The 20855-nt window shown below is 35.5% G+C and overlaps 1 protein-coding gene across 1 annotated transcript; it reads right to left on the reverse strand.

Moving 5' to 3' along the window:
• Window positions 1–1596: 1596 nt before the first annotated feature.
• LOC135148088 (uncharacterized) lies at window positions 1597–2392 on the reverse strand. Its single transcript, XM_064082356.1, has one exon. The coding sequence runs from the start codon at window positions 2126–2128 to the stop codon at window positions 1754–1756; it is 375 nt and encodes a 124-aa protein (XP_063938426.1). The 5' UTR covers window positions 2129–2392; the 3' UTR covers window positions 1597–1753.
• Between the last annotated feature and the right edge of the window lie 18463 nt (window positions 2393–20855).

Genomic DNA, 20855 nt, shown 5'->3' on the forward strand with positions numbered 1-20855 from the left:
AAAATTAAAGCTCATGGATTTTCAGAGTCTAGAAAACACCTTGACGAGGTTGTTTTTCTTCTCTCCTTAATTACTATCGTATCTTCTTCACATTTTTATGTTGGACATGATTCTGAACTGTGAGTCTAATCTATTGTCCGAAATCAACCACACGTGATAATCAAAATTCTAGAAATCCCAAAAAAATTGTGTGATCGATTGTGGAATCCGAAGTTTGAAAAACTTATATAAGATTCGTTTTCCATCAGCAACAAGTAATATAAACAAACCAAGAATTGGCTGTTTTTGTCTTTTATTGTATATTTTGAGAATTGGTAGAGTTTTTTATAGTTGATATTTTCAATTTATTCTTGATTTATTTCATTATTTTAAGTGATCAATTCTCGTAAAACCCGAAAGTGTTGGGAAAATGGCTTACCAGCATCATATTCTAACATCTCATCCTCAAAGGAAAACCCATTTTGGGTCGAGAGTGAGAGTGAATCACGGGCGTCAATTGTTGGGACATAACTCTACCTTCGTGTTTATAATTAAATACGAAAATATTCAGAATCAATCTAATATTGAGGATGTCAAACTCGAGTTTCTCGCGAACCTTGAGCTCAATCAATCTCTTGATGGTGGTGTCAGTAAGTATAAAGTTATCAATTTCTGAAAGACTTGTGATTCAAAATTTCCCCAGATTATGGTATTTTGGACCCTGACCCTGTTTTTGTGCCAACATCATACAGCACATGCCATTGCTGATTTTGCAATCACATTGTTGAAGTGTATCGCTTTTAGTTTTTACGAAAACATATTACTGATTCATGTATCATGCTTGAGGTGGATTGTTTACGACAAATTATGTAGTATCAAATATTCAAATGGTGTTATGAACAGAGGAGGTATTAGTTCAAGAATCCGCTGGCATTGAACTAAAAGGATTTATGTTTGATTAGCCATTTTTTCTAGATTCGCCCTGACTGTAACTAACTTAATGATAAGTATGTTAGGCTGCAACTGACGTAAAAACACCTTGACGAGGTTGTTTTTCTTCTCTCCTTCATCACATCTTTATGTTGAAATGATTCTAAACTGTGAGTAGAGTCTAATCTATTGTCCGAAATTTCTGTCTGCATTGTCACTTAATCACTGTAGCTGGAGATAGCAAAGGAGCTGGATCAACTGTCAGCAAAACTGGATGAAGCGGATGAGCTGATATCCTCAGCAATAGCTGCAGATCCGCAGGTGAATCTCAGTAGTACCGCGAATGTGTGCATTCCAGTTCTAGCTGCTACTTCAGATGAAATGCGCAATGAATTGCGCAGATCTGCAGCATCTGTTGAAGATATTAATCTCAGAGTTGAGTAAAAGACTTCACACTAATATTGCACTAATTAGCAGACAAATTGTGTTCACCTCTGATAAACCATAAATCGGAAAATACAACTCAAAAGAATGTCATCACGAATTTTGCTGAGTCGAGTTCCTCTCGTTAATATTAACAATTAGACATATACAAATCTTGTTTAAACATAAAATCACTGAGAACCATATGAACAGAACGCGATTAACAAAATGCTAGAAACCCCAAAAAATTTCTCCGACAACAAGTAATATAAACAAACTAATATAATAATCCTCGTAAACACTACAAGATGCATATAAAATCACACATATGTTACATGGGAATACAAAAACAAACACATGACAAGAATCTTTCCGAATGCACCTAATATTCGACATCGAAAATAATATTTTCCGCGGCATTTCATCGGCTCAAAAGTGGGAACCAACGCTCACGAAAATCAGACTGATAAGATACCAAAAACAGCAGTAGAACAAGAACAAGTGCAACACCCCAAGGACTCCCTCCGGCTCTATGGAACGAGTCTTTCTCCGGCAGCGGCACCAAAAACGACGACCAAGTAGTGTCGAAATTCGACAGCAAGTGCAAAGCGAGGAGGAGGAGCAATGGGGAGACTATGAGGACTAGTTTTATTTGATCAAAAAGGGCTTCGAAAAGTGACTCGTAGTGGATGTACCATGAGAAGGTCAAGAACATGAAGAGTATTACGAGTAGGAAACACAAGTGTATAGGCAATGGTGATTGAGAATAAGAGGAAGAGGAGTTATCTCGGGACATGATCGATGAATGATGAGGCTTGAGGGTTCAAAGTTGACTATGTGGATTGGTGGTAGTGTTTTTGGTTTGGAAGAGAAATGTGTGGTTAGACGATATTTATAGACAGTATGCTTCCAATAAAGTGCTGTTTTATTGGACACTCGAGACTTTTCTAGCTGCAATCGCTCGAGTGTTGTGTGGCTGTCACACACTGTATAAAGTAATGTATATCTTGCGTTATGCTTGTCAATTTGAACAAGAAAATTAGATATTTCAATCTTATTTTCTTCATGAAAGTTTGAAATTCGAGATCAGCTTATTTAATTAAATTTAATTTCAGTTCAAACAAACTAATCAAACTATAATAAACGAGCCAAAATGGTTACTCATTGGATCGCTAAGAAAGTTTTCTATTCAGCTTTTCCTTTAAAATGGAAGTGCTGCCCTCGTGATCTTTCCTCTTTGTTGAAGCATGATGTGTTATAAATTGTCTTTCCTCTTTAAAATCAGATTTTCCAGCCCTTTTAACTGTAAAAAAATAGAGAAAGAAATGAATGGACAGCAAAAACTAGAGCTGATTATTCGGTAAAAATCGAACCGAATTACCGAATACCGAAATACCGAATAAGCTCAAAAACCATAACCGAATAGAGAACCGAATTTAATTCGGTTATTTTACCGAACCGAATTTTTTATTTCGGTTAAAACCGAATACCGAAAAAAAAAACCGAAATTTTATAACAATAAATAAAAATCACAAAAATAAGGATGGAAAATCACAAAAATAATGGGGGAAGAAATAATTGTCTCAAGCAATTATCTATAAACAGCAAGTCAGCAACTGTGTGCAAAACAATACAGTAAACGAAGTAATGGAAAAGAAAGAAGAGAAGCGCGACAACTAGACAACTAGTCATCAGACAAACTACTGGTGGCAACTAGCAAGATACTGGGTGAATCGGCAATCGGCAATCGATGATGATGAAGAAGACGGCAAGATGCTGGGTGAGGAGAAGACTGAAGAGAACGAGCCAGTTGACGATGGCAAGATGCCGTTAAAACTCGAAAGCCTGAAAGTGAAGTCGTGAAGATCTGGTCATTTGAAGTCGGCCGGCCTGGTGTTTGAACTTTAATTGAACTGGGTAGTGATTAGTCTTAGTTGGTTATTATTATATAATATATATTACATAAGATATAATATAATATTTATAATATATATTTTTTATTTTTAAATATTTCGGTTATTCGGGTTATTTGGGTAATTCGGTAAAAAAATCGAAAAAACCGAAATACCGAAATAACCTCAAAACCATAACCGAATTAGGTACCAAAATATTTCGGTTCGGTTAACCGAACCGAAATATTTCGGTAATTTCGGTTCGGTATTCGGTTAACCGACCCGAATGCTCAATCCTAGCAAAAACCACTATTTCTAAAACAGTTTGTGTTGAAATGTTAGGCGCGTGAGAGTGATGTATTCCTTAGTGGTGAAGTTGTGTGAACCAGAAAAAGGGCAAGTTTAGTCACTTTTGTAGTTTTTTTTTTTTTTTTTTTTTTGCCGAAAGTCACTTTTGTAGTTTAGTTACATCTTTACATTAGCTTTGGTTCTGCTTCCCTTTGTCTATTTAAATACCCGGTGGGCGGTGGAGTTTGACATGGCTCCACATCCCAATCACACAAAAGTTAGACTACTCAGCAGATGACAAGTGTCACTATGTCACCGACCCTTAATAATATTCTAAAACTTCACCACCAAATATGGTTTTCTATTTTCATATATTACCGATAATTTTCATTATTATTCTCTGGATATCGTAAAATTTTAGTTAGAGATATACTCCCTCCGTTCCATTTTAGTTGTCACATTTGATTTTGTGCCGGTCAAATTGGTTAAAGTTTAACTGAAATTTATTAATATTTTATTAATTGATAAAATTAAAAAAATATATCATCAAAAATAACTTTTAATCTACTTTAAGATGTAATTTTCAGTTTTTTAAAATAATGAAATAGTGATTCATAATCTTTGATCAAAATTTAGTCAATTTGACAAACAAAAATGGAAATGTGATAATTAAAATGAGACGGAAAGAGTTTCTTAAAAGAATAACTATATATCCTTATGTTAAGTTTGTTGTATTATAAATTAACAAAATTATTTATGTTGAATTTAAAATTTGAAAAAAAATCAACCGAGACAATTGAATAAAAGAACTTTTATACGATGTCTTTGAAGTTTCAGCTATCACTTTTCTAATATTGAATATAAGATGTCATGATGCCAAGTCATAGTTATGGAGGAGTGTAATTAAATTTTATTCTGAAATATGCAAATATGTATATTTTATTAGCTGAAGTTACTCTCTGCTTTTTTATTCGGAAACAGGTAGACATGGACAAGATGTGTATACACACATTATAAATTCGACCGTCTCTTTCATATTTTTTTAAAAAAAGAAACTGCATGATCATAAAACTAAAGATGGGAGACCATGTGATTCTTTTAAGGTTGTGCCATGTTTTGTTCATATTCGCGAGTAATATGGGTGTCTTCAGTCACTTTTATTTTCTTTTAAGATTCAGATGTACTATGCAATATTAAATTTATTTTTTTCTAAAAGGAGACGAAATAACTGAGAAATGTACTTTTTTCAGACATTTAACTGAGCAAAATATATCAAAAAAAACTTAAATTACAAATATATTTTCTTCAGAATGCGAACCACTCTCAACCAATTCTATAAATCTATAACTCATCTACAATTCTGACGGTGTTTTTCAAAATAATTTTAAGAATATGAGTATATTTGTAAATTTTCCTATATTATACTAGCTTATAGCCCGTGCAAGGAACATGAGCTTTTTAATTATTTATAATTTTTTTTAAATATATTTTAAATGGTGCGAAAAAAATTAATTTATAAATAATAAATCAAAATTTTCAATAAAATAAATTTTGAAATTATGATTTGTTTGTAAGTTAGAACTGTTGTAAATACATCATCACAGCCATTAATGATTTCAAATAAACTATTGTAATCAAGTCATTCCTTGTCTCGTATGTATCGTGTCAAAGGTATTAAATTCTTTCTATCAAATTGTAATAAAATTTTGAGTTGAATATGTGAGGCCAATTTCTATTAGATTATATTTATAAATATATTTTATATTAAAATTATTATAATGTGATTTAAATATTTTTCTAAATTATGGTTCTAGATTAAAACTGATAAATATAATTTGTTTTGAATTAAGAAAAGGAATCATAAACATGCAATAAGAAGGTTGTTTTGGATTAGGAAAAAGTTTTTGTATTCGTTCCTCACATAAACCCGACTTATTAGTTTTAAAATATATATTTTATAAAAATTATGACGGTGCGATTTATATATATATTTTTTGAAACAGATGGTGCGATATAATTCTACAAATAAAACTGGTAGGAAATATTTATTTTACATTAAAGACATAATTTGTTTTGAATTCAGAAAAGGAATCATAAACATGCAAATAGCTATCAGTTGCCTTACAGAACAAAAGTTAATTTTGTACGATACTTATTTGTTCAATATACGATCCAACGATCCAACGGATGATAAGTTTTTGGACCATGAAATCATGCGACCAAATTATCTCCCTTACGCTTATTATATATAAGTATATTGTTAGATATAATTGATGATTACTGCTAATGTTCTTAAAGTTTGTTTTAGAACAGGAATCATCAGAGTTTAAGCTAGAAGCTGATCAGAGTTTAGTAAAGTCTGACAGAGTTTGATAAAGTCTGATCAGAGTTTACATAGTCAAGACTCGACAGAGTTTACACGTGGAAAGAGCTCAGAAGCGGATATACTTCAAGGAAGGATAGATGCTGAGGAGTGATTTGCTGACTATGGAAACTAAACAGAAAACTGGAGCAATCTTTGATTGATAGATTTATTAGCTGATTTATAGGATATCAAATCATAGATTGATTTTGTAACTGTGTCTATATAAACACAGATTAGGGTTACTCTATATGAGTTGAGTTATCGAGTATATTGTTAAGAACCCTAGCAGCTCTTTGTGATACAATATAAATCACTGAGAGAGTTTTTGTAACTATTAAAGCTTTGTGAATATAAGAGTTTATTGCTTTCGATCTCTTATATTGTCTTACTGTGTTACAGATTGTGATCACTATATCATTCTATATAGTGAAAATATAGGACCTAACAAGTGGTATCAGAGCCAGCTCTGTTAAGATTACTACAGTGAGATCTTAAACACAATCATGTCTGAAAAATCACAAGCTTCATCCTTTAGAGTCCCAACCCTTAAGGCATCTGAATATCCAGTCTGGAAAGAAAGAATGATCATATTCTTAGACTCTGTCGATCCAGAATACCTTGACAGGATTTATGATGGACCACATATGCCCACCAAGCTCTCTGTTGGGGTTGCAGATGAACCTCAAAAGATGGTTCCAAAAGAGAAGAAAGATTATACTCCAGAGGACATCTCATCTATCAGTAAAGATGCAAAGGTGAAGCATCTGTTGCATAGTGCCCTTGATAATGCAATGTCTAATAGGGTGATTGGGTGCAAAACTGCTAAACAAATCTGGGATGCTCTGGAAACCAGATGTCAAGGAACTCAGGCCATTAAGAAAAACAGAAAAACAATCCTTACACAGGAGTATGAACACTTTGACTCAAAATCTGGTGAGTCCCTGACAGATCTGTATGACAGATTTGTCAAACTGCTGAATGACTTATCTCTGGTGGACAAGGAATATGATCTTGAAGACTCAAACCTCAAATTCCTTCTAGCTCTTCCTGAAAAATGGGATTTGAAAGTCACTACAATAAGAGACAATCTTGATCTTGGAGAAATGTCTCTTGATGATGTTTATGGAAGACTGAAGACTCATGAACTTGAGATGGAACAGAGGAGCAAACGACATGGAGGAAAATCAAAGTCTGTTGCTCTGAAAGTTCAAGAGGAAGCTGCTAAGAGCAAGGGAAAAGCTCATGTCACAAAGTCTGACATTGAGACATCAAACTCTGATGACTCAAACTCTGATGTTCCCTCAGACTCTGAAGAAAGTGATGATGAGATGATGCAGTTAGCAGCATTGATGGTTAAGAGCTTCAAGAAGTTGGCTTACAAAAAGTTCAACAAAGGCAAAAGTTTTTCAAGAAAAGACAAAAACTCTGACAGAGTTTATGACAAGAAGAACTTCAGGAAGAATGAGGGCAAGGAAGGGAAAGCTGGAAAAGCTGACAAGTACACCTGTTTCAACTGTGGTGAAAAGGGTCACTTTGCATCTGAATGCAAGAAGGCCAAAAAGGAAAAAGAAAAGGCCTTTATCACCAAGAAAGGAAACTGGACAGATACATCTGATTCAGAAGAAGAAGTCAACTATGCTCTAATGGCAAACACTGACAACAACTCTGAATCTACTGCAAAGGTACCTCATTCTACACTTGCCTTTGATACTGAAGATATAACTGAGTTAAGATTATTTCTTAAAACTTTGCACACTAGCTTTAGAGATCAGACTTTAGAAAATGAAAGATTAAAATCTGAAACTCTGAGTGTAAAGAAAAGGAATGATTTTTTAGAAAAAGAATTAGTTCAAATGCTAGAAGTTCAGAAAGAAAGAGATGATGCTGTCATTGTCAAAGATGAATTATTAAAAAGGTATGCATCTCTTCAATCAGAACTTGCTAAGGAGAGGGAGATTATTAAGACATGGACTAGTTCAGGCAAAACTACTCAGGATATCTTAGGTAGTGGAAATTGGAAAAAGGGACTAGGTTACACTGATAACTCAGAAGCTGAGTCATCAAAAACAGAGTTTGTCAAAACTCAAAAACCTAAGGTTAAACCTGTTAAATTTGTTGCTGAATCCTCTAAGTCTAAACAGAGTAGACCAAAATCAGAGATTAACAACAATTTAAAATCTGAAAAGCCCAAACAGGTTAACATAGGACTGATGACTCAGAAACAGCTTAAACACAAGCTTAAAGAGGTAAAGTCTGATGACAAAAACAGAGAGCCTAAGAAAAATAGAAATGGTAAGATTGGCATAGACAAGAGTAATAACTACATGCCTATTCCAAATGCACCTAGGAAGACATGCCATAACTGTGGGAATACTAATCATCTTGCTAATTTTTGCAGGAAGAACAAGGACATTAACTCTTTACCTACAAAGTCTGGAGTTAGAAAAAGTAGTATTAGATATAAACCACAAGATCCATGTTTTCATTGTGGTAGTTTATGGCATTCTATTTATACTTGCAAAAAATATCATAGTTTGTATTATGATTATTATCAATTGAAACCTTCTTTAAAGGTTAATAAAAACTCTGCAAGTACAAACTCTGTTTCCAGTACAAACTCTGTTGCAAAGTCTGTTAGCTCAAACTCTGATAATAATACCGCTGCAAAAGCTAACAAACTTAATAAGGCCAAGGGATCCAAGCAAGTCTGGGTCCTTAAAACTAACATCTAGTGGTCTTTGTGATTGCAGGGCAACAGGAAGAATATCCTAGTCTTGGACAGTGGATGTTCAGGACACATGACTGGAAATAAGACCCTGCTATCAGAGTTTGTGGAGAAAGCTGGCCCAAGTGTTTCTTATGGAGATGGCAACATAGGAAGGACTCTGGGATATGGCAATATCAATCTTGGAAATGTCATCATATCAAATGTAGCTCTTGTTCAAGGGCTAAAGCACAATTTACTCTCTGTCAGTCAGATCTGTGACAAAGGGTATCATGTTGATTTCTATGAAGAACACAGTGAGATAGTAAGTAAGTCTACAGGCAAGGTGGCAGTAATTGCACACAGACATGGAAATATTTATGAAATCCACCTGCCTACAAACTCTGAGGGAAAAGCAATTTGCTTATCTACAAGAATCTCTGCAGAAGAAAGTTGGAAGTGGCACAAGAAGCTCTCACATCTAAATTTCAATTCAATAAATGAGCTTATAAAGAAAAAGCTTGTGAGAGGACTCCCTGAATCACTACTGACATCTGATGGATTGTGTGATTCATGTCAAAAAGCCAAGCAGAGAAAGACATCTTTCAAGAGTAAGACTGAATTCTCAATAAACAAACCATATCATCTTCTACATGTTGATCTATTTGGACCAGTCAATGTACCATCCATTGCAAGGAAGAAATATGCTCTTGTCATTGTTGATGAGTATACCAGATACACCTGGGTATATTTTCTTCACTCTAAAGATGAAACAGTCTTGCATCTGATGGATCATGTGACACAACTGGATCATGGATCTGATGACAAAGTGAAAATCATTAGAAGTGATAATGGAACTGAGTTCAGAAATTCAACAATGGAGGAGTTCTGCAAAGAAAGAGGTGTAGTGCAACAATTCTCTGCACCTGGTACACCACAGCAAAATGGTGTAGTTGAGAGAAAGAACAGGACTCTTATAGAAGCTGCCAGAACTATGCTTGATGAGGCTAAATTGCCTACTTATTTCTGGGCAGAAGCTGTTCAAACAGCTTGTTTCACTCAAAATGCAACCTTGATTAATAAGCATGGCAAAACTCCATATGAGATGGTGAAGAAAAAGAAGCCAAATCTGAAGTACTTTCACATATTTGGGTGCAAATGCTTTGTATTGAAGACTCATCCAGAACAGCTTACCAAGTTTGATTTAAAAGCTGATGAAGGCATTTTTGTAGGTTATCCTATCATAACAAAGGCCTTCAGAGTCTATAATCTGAGAACCAAGGTGATCATGGAATCCATACATGTGTCATTTGATGACAAAAGAATAATGGGTCTAACAGATATGGATGATCATGAAGAACTGCATTTTGAAAATGAAGAAATTTTCTCTGATTCAACAAACTCTGATGATCAGTCAAACTCTGACTGTGAACAAAATACAGTAAACTCTGATGAAAACTTACAGGTTCATGATGGTGAAGCACTTGTTGAGGGGGAGCATCAGAATGTTTCAGACTCTACTGAAGACTCATCAGAGAATGTTAACTCAAACTCATCAGAGAATGCTGATTCAAACTCTGATAGCACAATTGCAGGGGGAGCTACAGAGAATAATCAGCAGAATCAGGAGAGCATGGATCAAGGGGGAGGATCCAATGATGAAAATGGTCAACTTCCACATGCTAGGAAGTGGACAAAATCTCATACACCTGATTTAATTATTGGAAATCCAGAAGCAGGTGTACAAACAAGGACAGCTACAGCCAATGAGTGTTTACATCATTGCTTTCTGTCACAAACAGAACCCAAAAAGGTGGAGGAAGCTCTTCAAGATGCTGATTGGATTCAAGCAATGCAAGAAGAGTTAAATGAATTTGAGAGAAATAAAGTCTGGACCCTAGTACCAAGACCCAAAGACAGATCAATAGTTGGTGCAAAATGGGTTTTCAGAAACAAAACTGACAGTGAGGGTGTCATTACAAGGAATAAAGCAAGACTTGTGGCAAAAGGGTATTCACAACAGGAAGGTATTGACTATGATGAGACATTTGCTCCAGTTGCAAGATTGGAGGCAATTAGAATCTTTCTGGCCTATGCTGCACACAAGAAATTCAAAGTATTTCAGATGGATGTCAAAAGTGCTTTTCTAAATGGGAAACTGGATGAAGAGGTATATGTTGAACAACCTCCAGGCTTTGTGGATCCAAAACATCCAGACTATGTCTACAGGTTGGACAAAGCACTTTATGGACTAAAGCAGGCTCCAAGGGCATGGTATGAAACTCTAGCTCAATTTCTTCTTGAAAGTGGATTTACTAGAGGTACCATAGATAAAACTCTGTTTTATTTGAATCATGGTAATGATCTGCTTTTAGTTCAAATCTATGTTGATGATATTATCTTTGGCTCCACTAATGCTAAACTCTGTCAAAGATTTGCCAAGCTCATGCAGTCTAGGTACCAAATGAGCATGATGGGGGAACTCAGTTATTTTCTGGGCTTACAAGTTGAACAGACTGAAGATGGGATTTTTATAAATCAAGTCAAGTATACCAAAAATCTTTTGAAGAAATTTGGTATGCAAGACAGTTCAGCTGCAACTACTCCTATGGCAACAGCAACCAAACTAGAAAAAGATACTGGTGCATCAGTGGACATCACAAACTATAGAGGAATGATTGGATCATTGCTTTATTTGACTGCAAGTAGACCAGACATTATGTATGCCACATGTCTATGTGCAAGATTTCAGGCAGATCCAAGAGAGCCTCATCTGATTGCAGTAAAAAGGATATTCAGATATCTCAAGGGAACAACATCATTGGGATTATGGTATCCTAGAGAATCAGATTTTAATCTAATTGGATACTCTGATGCAGATTTTGCAGGTTGCAAAATTGACAGGAAAAGCACAAGTGGAAGTTGTCAATTTCTGGGTGGAAGACTAGTTTCTTGGTACAGTAAGAAGCAGAAGTCCATCTCAACATCAACAGCAGAATCAGAGTATATTGCTGCAGGCAGCTGTTGTGCTCAAATTCTTTGGATGAAGAATCAACTGTTGGACTATGGGTTATCCTTCTCTAAAATTCCTATTTATTGTGATAACCAAAGTGCTATTGCTATGACAGGAAACCCAGTTCAACATTCTCTGACAAAGCACATCAGTATCAGATATCATTTTATCAGGGAGCATGTGGAGGAAGGAACCATTGAACTTCACTTTGTTCCTACTGAACAGCAGCTAGCAGACATTTTCACCAAACCATTAAGTGAAGCAACTTTTACTAGGCTGGTGAATGAGCTAGGAATGATATCAGGAACTGAGTAAACATATTGGTTAGATCTTTACAATTTAAATTGTCAAATTTACCAGATGTATTACTCACACATTTGCCATGATATAATCTGTTTGCTTTTCTCTGATGACATTCTCTGATAGTATTCTCTGATGCTTATAAAACTCTGAATCTTGATAAATGATCTCATTTTTATCTTCTCTGAGACAAATCACCTATGACGATACCATGAAGCATGTTCAGAATGAGTAATCATGAATCTCAGCTAAGTTCCTTAATCCTGATCTCAATTTTGTGCTGCATTAGTTCACACTATGCATGCTGATATCATTGAGACTCTACTACTTCACATATCTTAATTATAAGTGAGACTGATTAATTTGAATTTTCTCTCATATATTAGACAGTGATTATAAACTCTGATGTTTTGTTACCCTGAGACAAAACCCCCTGAAGAATAAGCATGGTACTCCTTTGAGATCTTAGATGACAGTGACTGGGAAGAACCAAACATTTGCTGGTATTAAGTAATTGCTAAGATTTTATAATCTATGGTGACCAGTCACATTCTCTGATTACTGGAGAAATACCAATGCCATATTATATTTAAAGGTCGTGCCTCACTTACACTGAGAAGCGTCCTGAAAAAAAAAAAAAAAAAAAAAAAAAAAAAAAAAAAAGGGTTATATTATTTTATTGTTTTCATCAGAGTATGTCCCAGTCTAAATTTTGAGAGCTTGCATAAATTATTTTTGTCTACCTTATAATTACGAAATTGTGAAATTTTATATTCTCTGATTTCACATGTCCACACACAGATTTCACAAGCACATTATTGAGCTATGGATTTTAGAACAACCTCTGATTTATTGATGAATATTCTGACACTTATGTTTTTATTCTGAGGTATTTAGAAATTTATTTTCTATGATTTAAATCTCAGAGTTTAAAATTCGAGTGAATTGTTCTTGATTTTTTTAAATCTTGTACATTTCAGGAGTTCAAATATTCAGAGAATGTGAAGAGAGTATTTTCAAACGGGTGTATTGTTAGTGGGTTTACATGAAAAACATTTTAATAGGAGAACGTGTAATCAGCCTTTATTACTGCGCGTGTTTTACTGCACTCATGATTACTAATATCGTTTCTCCATCCCACTAACTTTCATCAACCAGTTGTATTGTGACAGGTGTCCAAGTGAACAAACAGCTCATGCGTGTTCAGTGAAACAAAATCTGAAGAGTTTTTCACTTCAGATTTTATTTCTTATCATTCACTTATACACTTATTCACTTCTTCACTTACACATACTCTCTCAACACACTCTTGCTCTCTTCTCTCTCATATTCAAATCTTCTCACACACATTTTCTCAAACACAATCTCTGATATAATGGCCACTACAGCTTTTATCTTGGCAGGTGTTGAATTTGTTCCCAACAACTATGCAGCCATCCTTGATACTGCTGAAGCCCCAAGGGATTATCATCCCTTTCAGCGATTCTTGGCACAGAGTGTCATCGGTACAGCTCTCACCGCTCCTGCAAGACTTTCAGGAAGCCAAATCATCAGCTTTTGGAGGTCGGGTACATATGACAATGGTGGTGCAGATGGATCACCATCAATTGTGTTTTCCTATGACGGGGAAGAGTATGCAGTTACTCCAGCAACAGTTCGTCAGGCACTCAACTTGCCGGAACATCCTGCATACATTACAAATGGAGATGCAAATCTCAGAACGATGATGCTTGATTTGGGGTACTACGAATCTCTGGATAAACTGGGTCAGTTGAAGCGTCCATGGCTCAATAAGGAATGGAGCTTTTTCTTTGATTGCATTACCCGAGCTTTCCAGAAGAAATCTACAAACTGGGATGCTATTCCAATGGACATGCTACAGATCGGGTATTCTCTGATCTATTCTACTGCTTTTGATTTTGGTAGATTAGTTCTTAGAAATATTGGTGAAAGAATGCTTGAGAATAGGAAAGTCATATATTTCTCAAGATTTTGCCAATTATTGTTTAATGCCACTGTTGGAGAAGTGGAGTTTGATGCTGCAGATGAGATCAAACCCTTTAAACTTCATAAAAGGGCTTTTAAGGATCTCATATCTAAAGATGAGAAAAGACCAGTTCTCAGGCCTCTGCAAATCCCAGCTCCATTCAGAGCAAGGCTGAATCTTCCTCAGGAACCACAACCACAGCCTCAACAACCTCAACCACAACATCCAACCTCTCCTACAGTCACCAGAAAACCCAGATCATCCACAACAAAACCATCTCAATCCACAAAGTCTGATGCCCCCTCTACAACAAAAATCAGAACCTCTGTTGATACACAAGTTCCACAGACAAAGTCTGATAAACCACCAAACTCTGAAGCTCCAAACTCTGATATCCCAATAAACTCTGAAGCTGCTTCTACTCCAAAGCAGAAAAGAAGGAGGAGACTTGTTGCAGCATATGAATTTGATGATCTTGAACCTGCACAAGATGTAAATCCTGAACCTATTCCTACAACAACAAATGAACCTGCTCAGCCCAGTCCAAAACCAGCTAGATTCAAAAGAAGGGCACACAAGCCAAAGAGGGCCAAGATTCCAGAATCTGAAATTACTGATTTCACCATCCAAGAAGAGCAAGCACCATCCAGTTCAATTCCTGATGATTCATCTCAACCTCTGATGGTGGACCCTCTTCAAGCTGTTCCTCTAATATCTCCTACAACATCTCCTAAAGCAACTTCTACAGCATCTGCAGTAGATGAAGAAATAGCGTGTGATGCACAAGCTACAACTGAAGCTGGAGCCACAATGTCTCAAATGTCTGATCCTAAATCTCCAATATCTGATCATGGCCATTCTACTCCAATTCCTCATTCTCCAATGAAAATACCTGAGAATGCCATTGTTCATGATACAGCTCCAGAGAACTACAGGTCTGATGTAGTTGAGGAACCTGACAAAGTAGCTGTAGAAGCTTTACAATCTCTTGCTCAGACTGGTAAAGAGCCCATCCTGTCACAGTCTGAAGCTCAAGAAAAATCTGCTAAGGATAATGTGGAGAAAGTTGCTGATCCTGTTCCTCAAGATGAAAAAGCAAACTCTGATACTGAGGATGATGCCAGTTCAGATACTGACAAGGATGAAAATGCTGAAGTCCCTCTGACACAACAAAAATGGGAGTCTACTAGCCAGTTCAGTGCCAGGCTACAAACTCTGAATACAGCCTCTGAGCCACTCCCAAGGGATCTTCAGGTTGATCCACCAAGTGAAGTCTGGGATAAACTCTGGTTGAGCCACCAGCATTCCTTGGAAACACCTAAAGCTGAAGAATTCTTAGCTATGGCAGAGAAGAAAATTACAAACTCTGATGTTATGTCAAGCCTCAAAGGCACAATTCTCTATCTAAAGACATTTCATCCTGCTCATGCCCAGACATCTAAATCAATAGATGGTCTAAGAACAGAGGTGGCAAAGGTCAAGGAGACCAATGAACTGGAAAAGAAAAGGACAATCAATCCTATGAAGGAAAATGTACAGAAGCTGGTAACTGCAAATGAATCTCTGGACCAGAGGATGACCTTGATTGAATCAAATCAAGAAAAGATGTCAAAGCAGCTGGAAGCTATCCAAACATCACTTTCTCTGATCACATCAATTCTGATTCCTGATGAGGATGATGCCAAAAAGGGGGAGAGAGTAGCTCAAGTCAAATGCAAGTCTACTACTCAAACTCTGAAAAGGAAGAAAAAGGATGATGATGATGATGCTGATGACTTCACAAAGCACAAGAGATTTCAGGCAGGAACTGGTGGAAGAGTTTCAAACTCTGACAGTTCAAAACCTAAGCAAAGTTCAAAGTCTGTTCCAGTCCCAACACACAATGTCACATCTGGGTCAAAGCAGAGACCAGTGGCTGGATCAGATCAACCAATGACTGATGAAGAACTTGCTAAGTTAATTTTTGAACAAGAAAATCCAGAAGCCAATTTGGACTTGGAGTTGATTGCTGCAGAAGAAGAAGAACTAAAGAAAGAACATGCTGAAGCAATAAAGTCAGGAAAAATCCAAAAGCCTGCAAAATCAACTGCCAGACCAAAGGAAAAAGGGATACTGATCAAAGAAGCTACTGTTGCTGATCAGAGTTTACCAGTCAAAAAGGTATTCTCTGAAGATGAATATACAACTAAAGGAAAAAGCAAAGTAGATGAAAATCTGGAGAAAGGCTGGGATAAGAAGAAGTTTACAACCTCTGACACAGCTCAAGTTGTACAGGAAAAGAAATCAGAAGCTGCAATCTCTGACAAAGCTCATGTTGCAGAATCACAACAAGGAAAATTGACCTCTGACACAGCTCAAGTCAATAAGGAAGCAAAGAAAGACACAGTCTCTGACAAAGCTCAAGCTGTGTTCAAACCAACAACTACTCCACTGGCTGGATTTGCAAAGCCTACTCTGATGACTGAGATTAGTTTTGAAAAGGGCTCAATTCAACCATTTTCTCATCAAAAGGCAGGCAGAGATAAAGGAGGGCTGGGATCCAAGTATGAAAAATTTGATCAGAGTATAGGATCAAGACCAGATGACCCCTCATCTCTCTGTGCTCCTAAAACTGGAGTATTGCAAAATAAAATGGACAAACTTGATTCAGTCCAGTTGGTGAAGAATGACAGGGGAGATAATATTCTTATCTACTTCATGTCTGATGGAACAGTGTTTAGAGTACTTGAAGCAGATCTCTATGCTAAACACTGGGAGGAATTGAGATATGTATCACACATATTTCAAGTGAGAAACAAGTCAGGACAACACATCTCCAACCTGCTAAAAGATCAAATCAGAAGGAAGATGGGGATTACAGGAAACAAAAATGCTGGACCTTTCATTCCCAAATATCTCAATCATAAAGGACAGTTGGTGGAGATGAAGAAAAATTCAGCAAAGATAGTGACAATAGCTGGAATCAGAACTCTTGCATTCAATGAAGAGTCTGATAAAGCTTACAATATAAGGCTGGATAGAGACTTGAAGAAGAACAAGATCTATGATCTCAGAGCTGCAATTTATCAAACTGGAGTTTCAGATCCAGAATTGAGAGAGATCAAGAGACAAATGATTACAGTGCTTGATGATGCTGAAAAAGAACTTCTCAGAGAGTATCTAAAGACAGCAAATGGTGTCTATGCAGCTAAGGAGTAAAGTATCTGTAAGTGTTAAAAGTTTTCTGTTATAATTAGTTAAACTCTGTTGCATTTGACTTAAATGTTTTGACATCATCAATTATCTGTTAACTTGCACATAATTAATGTATGCACAAGTTGGGGGAGATTGTTAGATATAATTGATGATTACTGCTAATGTTCTTAAAGTTTGTTTTAGAACAGGAATCATCAGAGTTTAAGCTAGAAGCTGATCAGAGTTTAGTAAAGTCTGACAGAGTTTGATAAAGTCTGATCAGAGTTTACATAGTCAAGACTCGACAGAGTTTACACGTGGAAAGAGCTCAGAAGCGGATATACTTCAAGGAAGGATAGATGCTGAGGAGTGATTTGCTGACTATGGAAACTAAACAGAAAACTGGAGCAATCTTTGATTGATAGATTTATTAGCTGATTTATAGGATATCAAATCATAGATTGATTTTGTAACTGTGTCTATATAAACACAGATTAGGGTTACTCTATATGAGTTGAGTTATCGAGTATATTGTTAAGAACCCTAGCAGCTCTTTGTGATACAATATAAATCACTGAGAGAGTTTTTGTAACTATTAAAGCTTTGTGAATATAAGAGTTTATTGCTTTCGATCTCTTATATTGTCTTACTGTGTTACAGATTGTGATCACTATATCATTCTATATAGTGAAAATATAGGACCTAACATATATTATTCCAAATAATCTGAGGGAACGGAAAATCAAATTCAGAATTTTTAAAAGTCAACTAGCCAATAGGCTAACCGATACCACACGCATTCTTGGCATGTTGGTCCAATATTGTAAAACGAAAGATTTGTATTATTTCAAGACTTTAACCAAATCATAAACGGGCTGAAACACTTCACGAAAATATGGAAGCCAGCTTACATTAGCTCATCAAAGATATAAGCACTGAGACAGTGAGGCCCAATAATAAACCTTACTGGGATGAAACAGAAGAACTGGCCTGTATGGATGATTAGATGGGGTGGGCTTATTACTGAGAGAGTGAGGCCCAAATACCAAAAATGACTCGGACAAAAAACACAAAAAACACTGGAATGTAGAGAGGACGCCGGTCCAATGCAAATAGTAGGGGTGAGCAAAAAAAACCGAAAAACCGAAACCGAGCCGAAAAACCGAAAAACCACACCGAAAAAAACCGAAACCGAGAAAAACCGAAAAAAACCGTAGCCTAACCGAACCGACGGTTAACCGAACCGACGGTTACGGTTTTACCCCAATAACCGAACCGAGAAACCGAACCGCTAATATTATTTTAAAATATTTAATATATATATATATATATTTTTTGAAATCATATTATTTTAAAATATTTAATATATATTTATTTATTCTATATAGATTTATGTGCTACTAACTATATACATTTATATTTTTTTTAATAGATGATCAGTGCATTAGTGATTACTAGTTATCGATTCCCTTGTATCAAGATGGGGTCTGCAGGTCAGGTTTCATCCGATTATTGTCACCATTTGCCAATGTGTGATAACAAAGCTAATGTGTGGTAACAAAAAATGTAGTCTAGTCCCTGTGTCTTGAGTTTTCAAGTTTTACAAGAAAAAGTTTGTTCAATCTTGCCATCCTTTTAACGATTTAATATCAATATGTTCACTGCCTTTAATTAATTTTTGCACTGTTAATATGACTTTTATAATTTTTATCGATGTTAATATGATATTTATAATTTTTTATTAGCATGATATTCAAGAGAATAAACTATTAAATTTGAAAACCGAAAAAAACCGAAACCGACAAACGGTTAACCGAACCGAAAAAAACCGTTCCGAACGGTTCGGTTACGGTTAATACCTAGAAACCGAACCGAACCGACATACACGGTTTGGTAACGGTTTTTGGTAAAAACCGAACCGAACCGACCCGTGCACACCCCTAGCAAATAGTAACTGATACAAAATAGAAAAACAGCATGCAGACACTGTGTTTGTAGGGCTGGTAAATTAGAATTTGGGGGTGATAGCCGGAATTTCGATATAACTTGAAAGGTTTTTTTAAAAATATTTAGTCTGAAACCGAAGTGAAATAATTATAAATTACAAATACAATAAAATTCATTTCACAATATAAAATTTAATTTCACTGGTCTGTTTATAATTAGAGTAAACGACAAATTGATGGCTGTAATTTTCCAAACGATCAAGCCGGGACCGACCGAAATCCGGGGACATGTTAGCAGCCCAGCTTGGAGCTAGCAGGCCGAAACCCATTCAGATCGGCGCATGATATTTGAGTCACGGGTGAACGTTGGCTCACAACATCCACTTCCCCCTATTTAGGCGGAGCGGTTCCTCGCTCCTGCATCAGCATCAGGCGGGGACGTTGTGGAGACTAGGTTCCTCCTCCTTAAATACTCCGGGATGGTCAGATGGTAAGACACTTGATAATTCACACACAAACACTTGCGGTTTCCGTTAATACTCACATTGAAACACTAATTTTTTCTCACACTGGAGGTGAATCGGGGGACAATCTCTTGCATTCTTCTTCCTCGCAGATCATATTGGGCGATCGGCTACCGGCAGAAAACTAGTTCCAAATAATTTTATCAAACATGTATTATGAATGATTCATAAACTAATATCTAGATAACTTTTATAATATTTTATATATTAATATATAGGACTAATTCAATTTGATTACCACATTAAAATGTGGCATGATTACCGAATTATTGATTTCTGAGTGCCGTGTCCAACATTACGCCTCCGCAACTAAAGTCATGCCTTACAAAACCCAGAATTATGTCAATTCTGTGTTGCCAGGTGAATCTTTGAATGCACATGTACATGGTCCACCAAGGTGTTTATTTTGTCAGTGGTCCGCCAAAATTTAAAATTTATATAGATGCCTCTGGGTTAGTATACACCGGCTTTCAGGTAAACACCTGCGATCTTCATTGATCAATACACAAACTAGTATGTTTCCCCGCGTTGCGGGTAGATCAATTAAATTCTGTTCTCAGCATGACAATAGAATTTTATATTTATAAAATAAAGCTTTTTTCCTATGTTAATTAATTATATTGAATTAAATTAATTAATTGATAAGTAATTTCTATGTTAATAAACCCTTTTTTTTTGCTAAGATTGTTTTATCTTGCCTCTATTTTTCTTTGTATTTGTGTAGATAAATACTTGTTTGCGAATATTTTTTTTTTGTTTTTTGGTGTTGAAATGTAAAGAATTTAATATTTATATTTTTTGACAATAATAAAAAATTAATTAAATAAGCTTGTAATGTTTGAATAGTAAATATAATTTCTTTGCTCTCAACTATTTTCCTTTTAAAAAGAAAAAAAATCATTATTTTTTAGAAGTGTTCAAAATATAAATTGACTATATATATATTTGTTAAAAAGAAGTAATGCTTGCATGCTACACATGGCAAATATGATTTTTCTACAATGAATTTTTGGCTCAATTTTTTTAATATTTGTTTTGTAATTGGATATATAAATATTTTACCACAAAAAGAAATACAGATATTATATCAATCTATTACTCCCTATGTCCCATTTTAACTGATGTTTGACTTTCTAGCACGTATATTGAGATGTAAAAAAATAATATCTACACTCAATAAAATAATTCAATTCTTATATCAAATAAAAGTTTAGGTTCTAAACTTTTATTTGATATAAATTTTATAAAGAATTATTATGTTTAGATGTGATTTTTTTAACATCTTAAAATACGTGTAAAAAAGTCAAAAGCAGTTAAAATGGGACGGAGG

This window comes from Daucus carota, chromosome 7 (genome assembly GCF_001625215.2).
Source record: "Daucus carota subsp. sativus chromosome 7, DH1 v3.0, whole genome shotgun sequence".
Classification (NCBI taxonomy): Eukaryota; Viridiplantae; Streptophyta; class Magnoliopsida; order Apiales; family Apiaceae; genus Daucus; species Daucus carota.

Excerpts from the sequence above, each read along its gene's own strand:
- LOC135148088 (XM_064082356.1), bottom strand. The coding sequence starts at position 2,128 with ATGTCCCGAGATAACTCCTCTTCCTCTTATTCTCAATCACCATTGCCT.